Below are 16282 nucleotides of genomic sequence, written 5' to 3'. Positions count from 1 at the left end.
AATATATGAAGTTGTCTGTTATCTGTTGCCCTACCTTTAACCAGCTCCAACTTAAATCCAAGCAATGTTATGGTGTTGTTGGTATATTGGACACAGAACTTTCCGCCACGAAATATGTGAACGGCCTACCAAGTCAGATAAGTGAAGGAGGAAACTTATCTCACAAATGCAACTTGTTAACTTGAGTATGTTGAAAAACGATTTGCAGCTTTTGCAGATGCCTTTTGAAAGCAAAACGTAGCCACATCAGCATTTTGGCCAGTGCCACTATATTCTCCACTAGACAAGTTGGAAGAATTTGTCACAAATTTTCAAAGTCTGACCTTCCCGCGAACGCAGCATGTTCTTCCTCAAACTGAATTAAATTCAACCGAGGTTGGTGCACGCAGCACCACACCACTTTAGTGTTCAGCAGTGAATCTACTTCTTGTATTGAATCACCACTGAGTGCAATTTGTTATGTACAGAACTTGATAATTAAAAAAGCTATTGTATCGTGCAGTGTAGGTAGGCCTATTGGTTTTTGTTGTCCAATACACCACACCACAGAAGGTTACTGTATGTGCTAATGAGGTACTTGCACTGGATACACAACTCAATAAATGCAAGAATATTTTTTGCACATTTGTGTATTTGTTTGATTTTCATGAAAAATGTGCTCATTTGAAAATAAAGGTTCTTGTGGATCTTTACAACATTTAAATTACAAATTTGTCCATACATTTGTGACTATGTAGCCAGATGTTGATTATCCATTCTTGGATCCCCATTGATGTCACTGCTAGGTGGGTTTCTGAAGTGACCACAGCCCTCCTATGACTCAAAGTGAGTAGATTTTTTTTACCACTTTATTGTGAGGACTAATTTATGAAAATAGCTTGAACAATGAACATGGGTGAAGTTGTCCTTCAATTATGACACTCAAAATAGACATTCTCGTACGTTCTGTAGTTGCATTATTTACCCCCTCAAGTACCACTGGGGGTCCCTGCCTGACCCAAGATGTAAGACACGTACTGTACACACCATAGGGTACACACACAATTTACTTGATGTATTGAAATCCAGTGTCCTCTTGTGGTTATTCTATTTAAACTAATGATTGATTTTTGTAAGCTTTATAAAATAAACACTTCTTGGAAAGGTGATCGACCAATTTGTAACTAATCATGTAAAATAAAAATAAAACCCTGAACTTATAGAATAATAATATACCCAACAACTCTTTCAATGGATTTGATGAACTGTAATTAACAGAGCAAACAATTGCAAATTCAGCAGGATGTTTTGTTCACATCATTTTATTTCCACATCATGAGCATTTGACACAAATCCAAATGAGAAAGTTAAATTAAATGATAATAAATGTGATTATTGCCAATAGTTATCTCAATGGTTTGTGGTACATTTGGATCTGTTGTGCAGTGAGAGAGGGCCTCATCCTGTTGACAGATTTGAGAAAGTATTGGTGTGTAATAGCCGAGGCCTCCATTCCCTCTTCTTGCAGTGTCAATAGAGCAGCCTGAAAAAAGAAAGAAAAACTGTGTTAAGCCTTTCATTCTATGCCATTTTTCTATGCCAACACGGGATATTGCTACAGTATATACTTGATTACATGAAGACGGGTGTTAACCCGTTTTGACCTGAGATCAGATTCTAAAAATGTCTGTTTGAAAATGACAGTTTTCTGAAAAAGCTGTTTCTATGTCAGTGGTTCTTCGATTTTTCAAAAATAGCAGACCTACAAGCTCGTAGCACGCCACTCGGTGGCGCGCTATGAGCTTGTAGATCTGCTATTTTTCAATAGCTAAAGCACAACATAATGCTAACACCAAAAGGGGTTCCTCGGTTCCTCGGTTAATAGCGTATGTTTTGCTACACATTACCTCTTTACACAGATTCTCCAGATCAGCTCCAGAGTAAAGCTCAGTCTGATCCGCTAGCTGTTCCAGACACACATCGGCAGCCAGAGGCATCTTCTCTGTGCACACCTTCAAGATGGCCAGACGAGCCTGAGTAAGCACAAACAATATGTTCTTTTATGTTATTATTACATTTGAAGGAGACAAAGGAAGTCTAGAAGGGCCAAGAGGTTTGACCCAGTGGTTTTGTGGTTTAAAACAACAACAATGTGTTCATACTTTTTATATATATATATGCCACTATTGCCTCCGCCAGGCCGAGACCATGTTTTGCCCCTTGTCCGTCCATCTGTGAACAGCTAATCTCCGGCCAATCAGTTAAGACGACGGGTGGGGTTTAGCCAATGGGATACTGCCTAAGAAGGCATAAACGATGCAAAGTGTCACCAATCCGTGACGCTTGACAGGTCAGGTTGGCCAATCAGGGAAGCTGATGCATAGTTGCATACACTTGCCGAAACACAGGCGTGTTCTGCTGAGCATCCTCAGCAGACCCTGGGATAGATATGTTTTTTCCGTTTCACTGAAATCGTTGTTTCCGACACAACCCCGGGTCATATGAGACACATACATCAAGTTTGAGGCCGTTTGGTCGGACGGCGCCCGAGTTATTAGATACACAAAATCTTGTGTGTGTGTGTATGCCAGTCTGTGTGCCACCTTGAGATACAATGAGAAATTAATAGCATCATAATTAAAAAACACTGGATGCATGACTTACCTGTTGATCAGGTGGAGGGACATAGATTATGTGGTCTAGTCTCCCAGGCCTAAGGAGGGCACTGTCTAAGGAGTCTGGTCGGTTAGTCGCAGCTACTATCATCACGTCATTGTTGCATACGTCAAGGTACTCCAACTGGCAGCAAGAATGATGCATGCATGTTAAAAAAAACCTCAAGACTTATTATATATGTACTTTGTGGTACAATGGAGTATAAATTAAACATGAGTCAAACCCATCACTGGATGAGATTATATTATGGTTGAGAAGATATTATGTGATTTAAAAATCTCACCTGTTTTTCTGCGTGGCACTCCTCTGCCCCCTCTACCTGGAGAACCTTTCCTGTCCCTCTCCTCTCCAGGGTTTTAAGACCAACCCCGTCCAACTCATTTAGAAGCACAGAGAGGAGCCGCGTCTGCACACTGTGAGACGTCTGACTGTCTGAGCCAATCAGAGAGTCAATCTCATCCAGGAACAGGATGCACGGCGTGCAGGCCCTTGCCTGGCGGAACAGCTACTCACATAGACAGACAGAGAGACAGACAGAGAGAGGCATTTATGTTGGGAACGTACAGCCAAATAAATGGAGGGCCTTCATGAATAGCCTGGCAAATAAGCCAGACTCAAATCACACTGTCGTCCACCGGCAGGCCATTGTTTTTGTGCCAATGGCTGATTCGGTTTGGCTTATTAGCCAGTCTACTTCATGAGGTATTCTCAATTTATATTGTATTTCTTTACCTGAGCTAGAGCCTTCTCGGAGTCTCCTACATAAGGAGAGTAGAGGTCAGCCCCGCTGACAGACAGGAAGGTACAGTGGGAAGAGGCTGCTGCAGCCCTGACAAGGGTAGTCTTGGCACAACCTGGGGGTCCATACAGAAGCACTCCCCGGGGCTGCCTCAGGCCCAGACGAACAAATGCCTCAGGATACTTCATCGGCCACTCGATACTCTTGATGTACAGAGAAGATGTAATTGTGTTTACATGTGATCATTATATTACAGAGGTATTGAATATTGCACTTTGGCTTCCATTGTTAAATAATTTTGCAATGCAAACACAAGAAGCTTGTTTTTATGTTGTGTGTAATTCAAGTAGCATGCTACGGTTTATGACAGCACTTATGTACCTGTCTGAGTTTGAGTTTGACCTCATCTAGACCTCCTATCTGCTCCCAAGAGATTGGCACAGGCTCGGTTCTCCCAAGACTGCTCCTAAGGCACGAGGGACGTACAGTCTTCAAAGCATCCTCAAAGTGCTTCATATTTACTGTCTGCGGACTGTCTGCAATCTGAAATAAGTTCAACAACAATATGATTTCTGAAATTCTCAACAGTCACTGCATTCCCGTTTGGAAACTCCAGATCACTGCACTCAGGGTTCACAGTCACACTAGCAGAAGATTTGTCTGGCTGAAATGTGATGGTTGTGGCTTGTTTGATGAACAAAGGCACACAAATTGTCAATGTATCATCTTGTTAGCTGGCTAACAACAAGTACATTTAGGTCATACTATGATTATCATAGTTGATACATTACACAGTACATCTAACTTACAAAAATGCAATCAGTCAAAATAATTGCAGATGTTTCTTGTTGCATCCGAATCCCACTCTGTAGTTCTCCACTTGCTTGCAGCCGACAACATGCCCACTGACTGTTATGTTTCATGTGTCATCAGTTGAGCCACAACTATACATATTGTTTATATATTGTAAGTATGTCACTCTGTCTGCAAATTACATAGTATAGATTTTATACTTTGGCCCCCAAGGAGAATGTGTCCACCAGAGGGTGATCAAAACACAGCTCAACTGTGCAGTGTGAGACACATTTCCCTTGTTTTACGGTATGTTGTAGTTGTAGTTACCTGTGAGCTGTGCCGAACAGCATGCATGGCAGCTTCCCTGCACAAGGCACTGAGGTCTGCTCCCACATAGCCCGTGGTCCTCTTTGCCAGGTCTGCCATATCTACAAATGGACACAGGGGCATCCTTTTACACAGAGCAGAGAGGATAGCCTTCCTCTGCTGCAGGGTTGGAGCACCAATGATGACCTAAAAAGAAATACAAGACAAATGACTTACTTTATTATCAGTCAAATACATAAACCAGGAAACTACTGAAGCTAATGATCCATACATACCTCTCTGTCAAATCTTCCAGGCCTGCGTAATGCTGGGTCCAGGCTGTCAGGCTGGTTGGTAGCTCCGACAATAAGGAAGCCATCAGATGGGTTCATCCCATCCATTAGGGTGAGGAGCTGTGCAACCAGGCGGTTCTCTGGTGCCGACGATCCCGTTCTTCTTGGACACAGCGAGTCCAACTCGTCTAGGAACAGAACACAAGGTCCCTCTTCTGCTGCAGCCCGTGCACTCTCAAACACGGCACGCAATCTCTCCTCACTCTCGCCTGGCCGTGACCCCACCACCTAAAAAACAATTTTATCACTCTGGTTTAAAAATAAGGTTGCAAAGAAGTCCTTTCCATGTTTCTAGGTAGATAAGATATTCTTCTCCTAAAAGGTCAACACCAGTAAGCAGATTCAATTAAAAAAACATTAAAAGAAATAAGGATCCATACAGTAAAGCTTGTAAATGCTACATTTTACTACACTGATTTCCCTTGGCAAAACAAACAAGTTTCATTGACATTCTTGCTACCTCAGGTCCTTTGACTACAACCAGGCTGGCTCCAACTTCCCCCACCACGCTGTGGACTAATAGGGTCTTCCCCACACCTGGAGGCCCGACCAGCAGCACACCTCTGGGGCAGGACAACCCCAGAGATATTAGAGTAGCAGGATAGAGGAGTGGTATCTGGAGCATTTCTCTCAGGGATGACCTCACCTAAAACGATCATCAAAAAAGACAATTGTTACAAAACACAACATCCAGCTCCACCAGGAGGCCGGCTTTTGAAAAACATTTTTTTTTATATTACCGGTACTCCTCCAGATTCTGTCCAAAAATTCCGCAAATCGTTACACACTATCTCTATAGTCATGTGTGCAAGCCGGATCTGTCGGATATTTCATATTCCATCCTCATTGGCTAACATTGGCTGTCAAAGTTTGCAGGATTGGCCCGTTTTGAACAAAAAGCCTCAAATCATGAACGCAGCGTGCAATTTACGTGAAATCTTTCACAGACTTTCCTACTAGGCTGAGGAATATATCCCACCCTTTTCACATTGGCCTATTATAGGGCCACCAGGAGGCCACAACCTGACCTGCCCTGGTGGAGACCTGTGCCCCAAGGGGCACTTTATCTAGTTTAGTCTCATTTATCTAGTTTAGTCTCGATTTTGATAGGATCAATTTACGGATATTATTGAACAATGTTTTGTCAAAAAGTGCAAAAACATAGATCTGATTTCAGTTTATATATAGAACAATCAATTACAATCTATTTTATTTAACCCCGTAACGTAAGCCATATTGAATATACTGATCTACAAGCTCACAAAGTGCTGCGTGACATGTTTCTAGATCTGCTTCTGTTATTCTTTTTAAATGTTTGAAAGAACATTTTATATATTGGCCAAACCGAATAACCAATGGCTCTAATTTTAAGTATGATTTTTTTTCCAGCTACTGACCTCCTCCAGGCCGCCCAATGGAACACTGGGTTGGCTCTGTAGTTGACCTTTGTAGTGCCTCAGAGTGTGAGTGCCAACAATTTCCACACCGGTCTTGGGGGTGATGAATCCAGCATCTTCAGTATCAGGGTTGATCCTTTCGACAATAACATATTTGATCTCTGTATCGAAATCCCCAAAATCTATCACATAATTCCTGTGAACATACAGACCTTTCAGCAGATCTTTCACAAGTTCATGAACAAATTGTCTAGGTGCTTTCTTCCTGAACTCAGCACTCTGAAACACCACGGTTACGCCCACGCTTTTCACCTTGGGGCAGGTTACAGGTGTCAGCTGGCAGGGGTTCAGGCTGTGCAGTGTTGGAGGGTGAGGGACGAGGTTGGGATTGACGCATGTCCAGTTTATCTGAAGGAAGCCCTCAGCCAGGTCGGGTCTGGGCCAGGCGGTGCATAGACAGGAACCCCCAGGTACGGACACCAGCAGAGGGGAGCCCAGGTTCAGTCCTAGAGCTGACATCAAGCCTGGGCCCATTCTGCATCTCTGAGTTCCTCTGTCTGCTACATCCACTGTCAATACTCTGAGAGACATCCTCTTGCAAATTATGACTATATATAACCAAGACTCTCACTCTACACAAGGTGGATGATCTCAGGCTTTGCAACCCTGCTTAAACCTTAGAGTATACAATAAGACAGACAGACGTGTACACACACACACACACACACACACACACACACACACACACACACACACACACACACACACACACACACACACACACACGTGAGTAAACAAGTGAGGATAACAAGTTACTTTTATAGTCTTTGACGATTTTGACGATTCATCTGTCAATTTTGTGTTGAATTCAATCATTTCTATTCCATCAGGTTTAGTCTGACTCTGTACTGTAATCTTTTTATTTATTAATTTTTTTGGCTTTTGCCTTTATTTTATATATTTTTTGTAGGGATAGACAGTAGGCTGATGGGAAATGGGGAGAGAGATGGGGGGGCGACATGCAGCAAAGGCCGTCGGGATCGGGAGCCAAACCCACGGCACACTGCCAGACTGGACTACCAGCCAAGGTGCCTGGACCGCTGAGCCACGGCCCAGGCCGTAATCCTTTTAAATAGTCTTGAGAAAAGATGCTGCTATTTGTCCCAAAGTACTGCAAAAAAAAGCTATTTATTTATTTTTAAGCGTCATACCCTGTATAACATGTATATAACGATGTGACATATTTCAACTGTTTTTATTATATTTTGGCAATTTTCTCATGCCAATAAAGCTGAAAACCTCTGAGTTCTGTAAAGAATGTAACCTTGGAATTTGGATCAAGTCAGACTCGATTGATTGATTGAAATATTTATTAACAGTTTGCAGAATGGGTACATTTCACATGAAAGAACTTGATACAAACTACAAAGACTGTTACTGTGGACTACACATACAACAGCTAGCTGGGTGACCCAGCTAGCTTGAAAATAGTGGACCCAGCCTGGGTCCACTATTTTCAATTCATCCGAACATTTAGAACAAATATACACTTCTGTAAAAACAGGAAATCATTTAAGGAGGTAAAAATGGAAAAGAAACAAACAGTAAGGGGGCCAGTTTCGAATTGCAGACGTATAGGTGCCCTTTGAGAGCGGTTTTGAAGGAGTAAAGAGATTCGCATGTCTTAGTGGCTGTTGCCTGTTGGTAGGGCGCATTCCACATTTTGGTGGCATATAGTAGCGAACTGAATTTAGTCCCTTGTTTGTGCCGATAAGAACATCTATGTCTTGATCTAGACTTGGATCAATACTAGATGTATTTTTATCGAGTCTGGCTTTTACTTATTGGTATCTAAAGTCAGACTGTCTGACTCGATAAAAATACATAATATGAAAGTCTCGCGGATAGCCCCCAAATACAGAAAAGGTAAACAAGGGTCCCGAAAGGGGCTAGTCTTGACTCTTCATCCAAGGCTAGTCTTCATCTAGCCATGGTTCATGACTCTCGCATTCATACGAGAGTCATGATAATCATCATGATAATGATAATCATGATAATGATTATCATGATCATGATGATTATCATGATAATGTCATGATAATCATCATGGCAGTCATGTTCCAGGGCTAGTCTTCATCCAAGGCTAGTACGAAATGTAACGTTAGCTTACCGGACAGGGTGAACAAGTAGACATTTGGAATAAAGCGTTCAATCAATCTATAATGACCAAAACTGTTACATTAACGACGCCGACAGAAAAACTACCAGCTCAAGCGTGTACACAACAAAAGCCATGTGGTGTAGCGAAAAAAGATGGCCAACCAAAACGACCTGTTTATTTTAGACAAACTATAGAAGAATGTGAATATTTAGCTCGATTTTACTTTGGTCACTACTACTAAACAAAAATACAGTTAAAATCCTCTTTTGTTTGCAACATCATCCGGCTGTGATTAAATCAGTAGTAGGCCTACATTATTTAAAAGGAATGTCATTCCTGTGGTTTGTTTACAGTTGTCCAGCCATGACGCCAGTGCCGAGGCTCAATGCTGCAGCGCCATCTCGCGACGGTTGCCAAAGAAGCAGTTTCTTCTGGTGCTATCAACTTCAAGGCTCAGAAAAGATCCACGCAAAAGTTGTATATAATATAGATATAGTAGAGTGGGACAAAAGCAAATGCTCTGCCGTTATTTGAAACCCGACTTCTTCTACTATACTATTTTAATATGATATGGAGTAAAAACAAAACAATATGACTATTAGACTATAATTATGACTAAGACTAAGTAATAACTGCCGCCTCAAAGCTCAAAATGTATTAAAAGAGAGGCGTCCCCTGGCGTCACCTCGTGTACATGTAAGGAAATGTAACTTTATTCTTCATTCTCACTTTTGTTTTTACCCTAATATTATTATGCTGGTTGTGTTCATGTCAGGTAAAGTAGAGTAAACATGTTTTAAGTTGCAATAGTTCTGCACTTCTATTGTGGTCACAACTCACAAGTCACGTGGCCCTCTATTTATAGTTAAATAGAGCTCTGATATCAAACTGCTGGACGTGAAGGTCGTTCCTTTGCAAGCAAAGTAGCAAACACTCCAGCAGGACTGGAGCAGGGTGCGACTGCTGCCTGCACCCTGCACAGGTGATCTACAGCTAGCAAATCACGACAGAGATTGGTGCACTGACGTAACACTGAAGCTTTGCACTCAACTTTAATCTCACTGGACAACTGAAAGGCAAGTTTAATGGAGTATGAATGAAAGGACACAGACAAATTGTTCTAGAACACAGAATGGCTGACTGAACACTAATTGAATGAGTGAGTGGGTCCAGTGGTGACCTGCCAACATGTATGTATGGCAAAGTTTTGACACATTTAGCTTGAGGTCTGAAAATGGCATTATTGAGAGTAAAGAGCACACTATAGAGTTTGACTTGTGTGAAGTTAAGTAACACAGACAGACAGAGTTGGGTGTGTGTCTCTTCTCTTCTGTTTGTCTTTTGGAGTTCTGTAAGTTTATTCACAAACATACTATGTTGAGATTGTTATTACTCTGCTCCTTCATGCTACCCTCTGCTCCTGCCCAAAGCCCAGTTTTGGCACAGTACCCCTCCTATGCCGTCACATTCCCAGATCTCGCGGTCTAGTCTGGAGTGTGTAATCAACCCTGGGCCCAGTGTGTGTGTCCTGAAATGTCACTGCGACTCTAGGCCTTGCAGCAGTGTGTACGTGTGGGACTTAGGACTTCACATTGGGGGAATATCATGTATTTAATGCTTTGACAGCAGACTTCTCACCTCCATCTTTGTCTTTCTGCAGCAGCCAGCCAGTGGAGTCTTGGGACCGACACTAGCCATGTCGACCATCCTGCGATGCATCTCCAGTTCCTCTGTCACCTTGTTCCGGCAAGGTGTTCGCCAGAGGGTAGGTCGGAGATGTTTCAGAACCTTCCCTGCATTACACGACCAAGCAGTCTCTAAAGGTAGGGAGCTATGCAGGGTGTTGTCTCCAATCTATGTTAACCTCAGTTTGTCTGTGGAATGCAGATCTCTCTCTCTCTCTATCTCTCTCTCTCTCTCTCTCACACAGCATGGGAAGGGAAAAAAACAATGTTTCATACATAGACTTATGAGTGGAAAATCCACAAATTCACAGATCAGTGCCTTTTTGCAGCAATTTGTGTGGAGGGCTTTTTCAAAATGGGGAAACATACTGTAGGAAATAAACTTAGCTATGCTCAAGCTACTCTGTGACCATGAGTGTGTAAGAGGTCAGTTAAAGGTGAAACATAGTTCTGGCTCGTCTGTATGAAACTGAATCTATGCCACCTGTTTCACTCATGACTGTAGTCTGCTGTGCTCGGTTGACTTGACTTTAGTGCTCAGTGTCTTTTTGGTGAAGTTTTGTAAGTTACTTGTGGCTTTACTCGATTTAGCACATGTCTGAGAGGCAATGCAGGCCTCACGGTGTAGGCTGGCCCACAGCCAATCAGCTGCTGCAAATAATGTCTCCATGGCGGCGGTGTCACTGTACTGTGTATGGACAAATATGTGAAACATGATGCTGTACCCAGTCGTACTGTACACGCATGCTCACAGGGTTTTTTTTGTGTCAAATGTCCTACGGTAAAGTATGTTCTAGCTCAATATTGTAGTGGAAAGAAAGATCTTTGGAATTTTCAAGTGAATGTTTTCGTATATGTTAATTTAATTGTTTATTATATTGTCAGTGTTCACGAATCACAATACCACCCATACTGATCAGGTTTGCCAGTTTCGCTTTGTTCTGAAATTCAAATTCAAGGCGAGAGTTGACCTATGATGTCTATAATGGCCATTACATCAGCCTGATGATTATTTTCTGAAGTTAAGATCACTATTTTGCTGCAAACGCAACAAACGAGGACAATGTCACTTCCACTGAGGGTAGTGGTTAAAAACCAGTAGTAATAGCTTTCACAAGTAAACTTTTCAGCACAATCAAGGCAGCATTTCAGAGCTCTACAACAGATTCTTATGAAAATAAATCATACTCGAGAAGTGAGTGGAGCCTTTCATCATGCTGATTATGTATGATGATATTGGCCTGAAAGTTTTTTACCGTAAAACGCCCATAGACTTGGCTGCCACACAATGTCACGGGGAGCACCCACTTACGTCATAACAAATGTATTTTGCCCTCAACCTCACCTGAAAGTTTGTACAAAGGCAATTGTTTCGTAAAAAGTCCATGGACTTGGCTGTCACATGACGTTACGGTCGTTACGGGGGCACACACAAAGCCACACAATGGAGAAAAAAAAAAGTGTGTTCAGGTGTGGACCTGGTGGTGGGTGTTGATCAAATATATATATAAATTTATAACTGATATGAGGTTAGAGTTTAGTGGCTGGTTAAGACTGAGGTTGGGGGCCCAGGCCGTAGCGTAACGGTCTGGGCACCGGACTGGTGATCCAGTCGCGGTGTGCCGCGGGTTCGACTCCCGAACCCGACACGGCCTTTACCGCATGTCATCCCCCCATCTCTCTCCCGTTTCCTGTCAGCCTACTATCTGTCCCTTAAAAAATCAATAAAAAGGCGTAAGCCGCAAAAAAAAAAAAAAAAAAAAAAAAAAAAGACTGAGGTTGGGGTTAGATATAGTGTTAGGGTTATTAATGTCAGACAACGTGCGTCGTCGCTGTCAAAACGGTAGCCGTGATCAACGCAGAATGCTGTAGAGCATCTACTGCAGCATTCAATGCTTTAATAAATAATCATGTATGATGATGTTGGCCTGAAAATTTGTACGGCATAAATAGTTCAATTAAAAAGTCCATGGACTTGGCTGCCACATGACGTCATGGGGGCACCCACTTACATCACAGCAAGTGTATTTTGACTTGGCCTGAAAGTTTGTACGGAGGAAATTGTTCCGTTAAAAAGTCCATGGACTTGGCTGCCGCATGACGTTACAGGGGCACACACAAGGTCACGCGATGGAGCTGCAAAAAAGAGCTAATGTCTCTTAATGTGTGTGTTCAGGAGTGCCTTACAAGGACCTGGTAGTGGGTGTTCCTAAGGAGACGTTGCAGAATGAACGGCGTGTGGCACTGTCACCTGCTGGAGTGCAGGCACTGGTCAAACAGGGCTTCAGAGTGCAAGTGGAGACTGGAGCTGGAGATGCATCCAAATTCTCTGACCAGCTGTACAAAGATGCTGGAGCCACCATTACTGATGCCAAGGGAGCCTTTGGATCAGACATGGTCCTCAAGGTTAGTACATGGGCCATCCCTAATCTGCCATTTTTCTTTTTTACAATTTTAAAACCTTTCCAAATGGCTGATCTACAAGCTCACAACGTGTTGATGTAGATTGGCTAGTTTTAAAATGGCAAATATGTTTAGGGATCAGGGGTGGCTCAAGATGGGGCCCTATAGTCTTTGAGCAAATCTTTCCATCTGGCAAGGCTTCAAGGAATACATTTTTGTTAGGATACCGATTTTCTGTTCTAGGTCCGTGCCCCAGCTGTAAATGAGGTAGACCTTCTGAAGCCCAAGTCTACCTTGGTGAGCTTCATCTACCCAGCCCAGAACCCAGATCTGATGGCCAAGCTGTCCGAGAGACAGAGCAATGTGTTGGCTATGGACCAGGTACCCAGGGTCACCATTGCACAGGGCTACGATGCACTCAGCTCCATGGCCAACATTGCCGGGTAGGAGAAGTAGTTTTGAAACCCATCAATGCATTGAAAGGGACAAAATCATGTTTAATCAATGCTTTTAGTAGCCGTCTACTGACCTACCAAGATCTCGGTAGGCTGCATTCTGTGTTGAATTTGATCTTGATGACGGTTACCAGCGATGAGTGGCCAGTTAAGACTGATATGAGGGACTTACGTGGCCGGTTAAGACTGAGGTTGGAGTTGGGGTTAGATTTAGGGTTATTAATGTCAGACCATGCAAGTTGTCGCTGTCGATACAGTAGCCGTGATCAACGCAGAATGCTGCCTACTGAATTTACAAGATAATGCTGGAGACTGTTGCGGTAGGTCAGTAGATACTGAATAGATCTATTGCAGCATTCAGTCCTCTGATTAAACTTTTTGGCCCTTTCAATGCATTGATGACATTCAAATCCTCTAAGTAGACCTATGTGTATTAAGGCTGTCCCCGAACATTCAGGGTTCGAACCTAATCTTAATTAATGGGCTTGAACCATTCGTTTTTTCTTTTTTGTAACTAAAATATTTCTCGGCGAGAATACGATATGCATAATAAGAGTACTATGTTCATGTTGTGTTTACATGTTACATGTTTAGATGTTATTTATAATCAGGGGGGCACACAACCGATGCGCCAGTGCGCATACGTCGTCAAAATGTTTTCTGCGCGTAGATCAAAGGCATGCAAGGCGCATGCCCTCCCCCCTCAAATTAATTAGAAACGAATGGTTCCTGCCGAAGGTTCGAGTCCTAAAAACAGGGCTAAGGGTACAGCCTTAATGTGTATAGTATATAGACACATGCACACAGAAATGAATAGCTGATTGCAAATTGTCCATTCCTTTCTTATGCAGGTACAAAGCTGTAGTTCTGGCTGCCAACAACTTTGGCAGGTTCTTCACTGGTCAGATCACAGCTGCAGGAAAAGTGCCCCCAGCCAAGGTAACTGTCTAAGTAAATATATTTTACCAGCCAACCTAATTTTTAAATGTTCATGTGATGCCATGTAGTTAAGATTTGTCTTTTTGCTACGGGTGGTGTCGTACTGTAGCATAGTAACCAACCATCACGTTGAGCCAGCCAGCCCTCTTCCTTCTTCCTTCCAGCCTGGTACATTTACATTGTGATTGGCCAATTCTAACATTATAATTGGATCCTCTTTGACTGGCTCGTTTGGCCAGACAAAACAATGTGAAAACCTTGTAGTGTCCTCTGCATTTAGGCTGACTAGAATCTGAATAATTGTTGTCTTATCAAGTTATCACAGGCTTATAGGTGTAAAGACTTTTTTGTTTGTTTGAGTGCGCTCTTGTAGTTTTTGTGAGTGCACCCAGATGCCCTTTCCGCATTCTGTATGAGTGCACTCATTTATTAATCTAACATAGAAAGTTAGAAACCAGTGCCGAAATTATCTCATAAGTGTGAAATGGACGTATCTCTCCAATCACAACATTCAAATATCAGAAGAATGCTGTCTGAAAAGAAATTGTTGATGCAGTCAACAGCAGCAGACGTAAATCACTTCTAGCCATCAACAACGATAAGAGTTTAAAGGAAACCTGAAACTTTCCTCACAAAAATAAAGTTTGCCTAACGGACAATGCACAACGTCACTGTCTGTTTCCCATATTGAATGGCCTACTTGCCAGTGAACCTGTCTGCTGAGTATAGCACCCAGTAGTGGCTTTGCTGGCCATTGTTCTCTAGGCATTGCAACATCTAATGCCGTATGGCACGCTGGCTGTTCTACTGTGCAATATACCCTAACCCCCCCCAGGGGCCAACAGGCTACCACGTGATGGAGTGATAGTTTTTACGATTGATAAATGCGTAATCATTTATGGATGGTGGCACATCAGATGCACATGGGTACAATCGATTGCACCAATCGCATTAGGAAATCCAGCAATCTTCTAAAGTTGCCTCTTAATCATTGTAGACGTGTCCCTATGCTGCTGCTCTTTATGACAATAAAGGAGTCATGTGTCCCTCCAGGCCAGTGGGCTACCACGTCATAGTAGAGTTATTGTTTTTACGATTGATAAATGCGTAATCATTTATGGATGGTGGCACACATGGGTACAATCAATCGCACCAATCGCATTAGGAAACCCAGAAATCTCATGAAATTGTCTCGTAATCACTGTTTTCTGAGCATCATACGGAAATTGGATATATTGCAGAGAAAGGGACATGATGGCTGGCAACAATAGTGGCGTCATTCTGCTAATGGTTGGCGTGCCAGACCTATCGCAGATCTCTCGCTGAGGTCCTGGTGACCTGTGTTACTTTCAATCTGTTCAGCAACTGCTTTATTGGCACTCATTGTTAGTACACACACACACACACACACACACACACACACACACTTGTTAGAAACTGGCTATATTATAACCAGGACAATATCTTAAAACCTGTAACACCTGCATTGACACAGGTCTGGTGTGATCGAAAAAGTTCCTCTTGTGTCTTACATTGTTTTTAATTGCTTTCAATTATGTCACCAGTTAACCCAGATAATATAAATGGGCATTTCTTAAATATTTGCATTTAAGGATTTATTATAGTTAAAACATCTGAATATTTAAACCTAAACGCATAAACCTAAGTCTTGGTGTAGCCATGTTTCCAATCACTAATTTGCGGGTGGAGTCAGTCCCCTTGAGAAAAACTAAAGTGCATGTTGTGGACAGGTTCTGGTTATCGGTGGTGGAGTAGCTGGATTGGCAGCAGCAGGAACAGCCAAGTCTATGGGAGCCATAGTTAGAGGATTTGACACCAGGTAGAGTGTGTGTGTGTGTGTGTGTGTGTGTGTGTGTGTGTGTGTGTGTGTGTGTGTGTGCACACACAACCCCTCATATCACCTCTATTGTGGAATTCGGTTTTTTGTATTTGGATGCTGATATATATATATATATATAAAGTTGATGGTAAAGAAAACGCTCTATACTTTCCTGACCACCAGACCAGCTGCTCTGGAGCAATTCAAGTCATTTGGGGCGGAGCCTCTGGAGGTACACGTGAAAGAATCTGGTGACGGGGTTGGAGGTTATGCTAAGGAGATGTCACCTGAGTTCATCGAGGCTGAGATGGCCCTATTCGCCAAGCAGTGTAAAGAGGTGGACATCGTCATCACCACTGCTCTTATTCCTGGTGAGTTTCTTTTCCTCCCTTCACTGCCACTTAACCCATTCTGGGCTGGTGTTAGCATCATGTCATGCTTTAGCTATTGAAAAATAGCTGTAGGTCTGCTATTTTTGAAAAATCGAAGAACGACTGACATAGAAACATAGCTTTTTCAGAAAACTGGCAGGATGTAGAAGACATTTTTAGAAT

General features: G+C 42.6%; 2 protein-coding genes across 2 annotated transcripts in view; one reads left to right on the top strand and one right to left on the bottom strand.

The window, feature by feature from the left end:
* Positions 1 to 1325: 1325 nt before the first annotated feature.
* Positions 1326 to 10175, bottom strand: afg2b (AFG2 AAA ATPase homolog B). The gene is made up of 11 exons (XM_083790048.1): positions 10045 to 10175; positions 6246 to 6921; positions 5309 to 5494; positions 4792 to 5076; positions 4517 to 4702; positions 3776 to 3937; positions 3388 to 3597; positions 2939 to 3160; positions 2644 to 2778; positions 1887 to 2012; positions 1326 to 1522 (listed from the first exon to the last, which is right to left on the bottom strand). Exons 2-11 carry the CDS (start codon positions 6834 to 6836, stop codon positions 1385 to 1387), a joined length of 2241 nt encoding a protein of 746 aa, XP_083646174.1. The 5' UTR covers positions 6837 to 6921; positions 10045 to 10175; the 3' UTR covers positions 1326 to 1384.
* nnt2 (nicotinamide nucleotide transhydrogenase 2) overlaps positions 9985 to 16282 on the top strand; it is a 25644-nt gene continuing 19346 nt past the window's right edge. The window contains exons 1-6 of the mRNA XM_083790038.1: positions 9985 to 10229; positions 12268 to 12497; positions 12738 to 12937; positions 13801 to 13888; positions 15640 to 15728; positions 15912 to 16099. Of these exons, the coding sequence (XP_083646164.1) occupies positions 10103 to 10229; positions 12268 to 12497; positions 12738 to 12937; positions 13801 to 13888; positions 15640 to 15728; positions 15912 to 16099 (922 nt within the window). The 5' untranslated portion in view covers positions 9985 to 10102. The remainder of the gene's footprint in view (positions 10230 to 12267; positions 12498 to 12737; positions 12938 to 13800; positions 13889 to 15639; positions 15729 to 15911; positions 16100 to 16282) is intronic.

This window comes from Protomyctophum parallelum (genome assembly GCF_964188405.1).
Source record: "Protomyctophum parallelum genome assembly, chromosome: 2".
Classification (NCBI taxonomy): Eukaryota; Metazoa; Chordata; class Actinopteri; order Myctophiformes; family Myctophidae; genus Protomyctophum; species Protomyctophum parallelum.
This window is presented reverse-complemented; position numbering and strand designations above follow the sequence as displayed.

Coding starts and splice junctions, on each gene's coding strand:
- afg2b (XM_083790048.1), bottom strand. CDS start 6,836: ATGTCTCTCAGAGTATTGACAGTGGATGTAGCAGACAGAGGAACTCAG. Junction 4,703..4,791: donor CTGGAAGATTTGACAGAGAG/GTATGTATGGAT, acceptor ATTTCTTTTTAG/GTCATCATTGGTGCTCCAAC. Junction 3,938..4,516: donor CTGTTCGGCACAGCTCACAG/GTAACTACAACT, acceptor AACTTATTTCAG/ATTGCAGACAGTCCGCAGAC.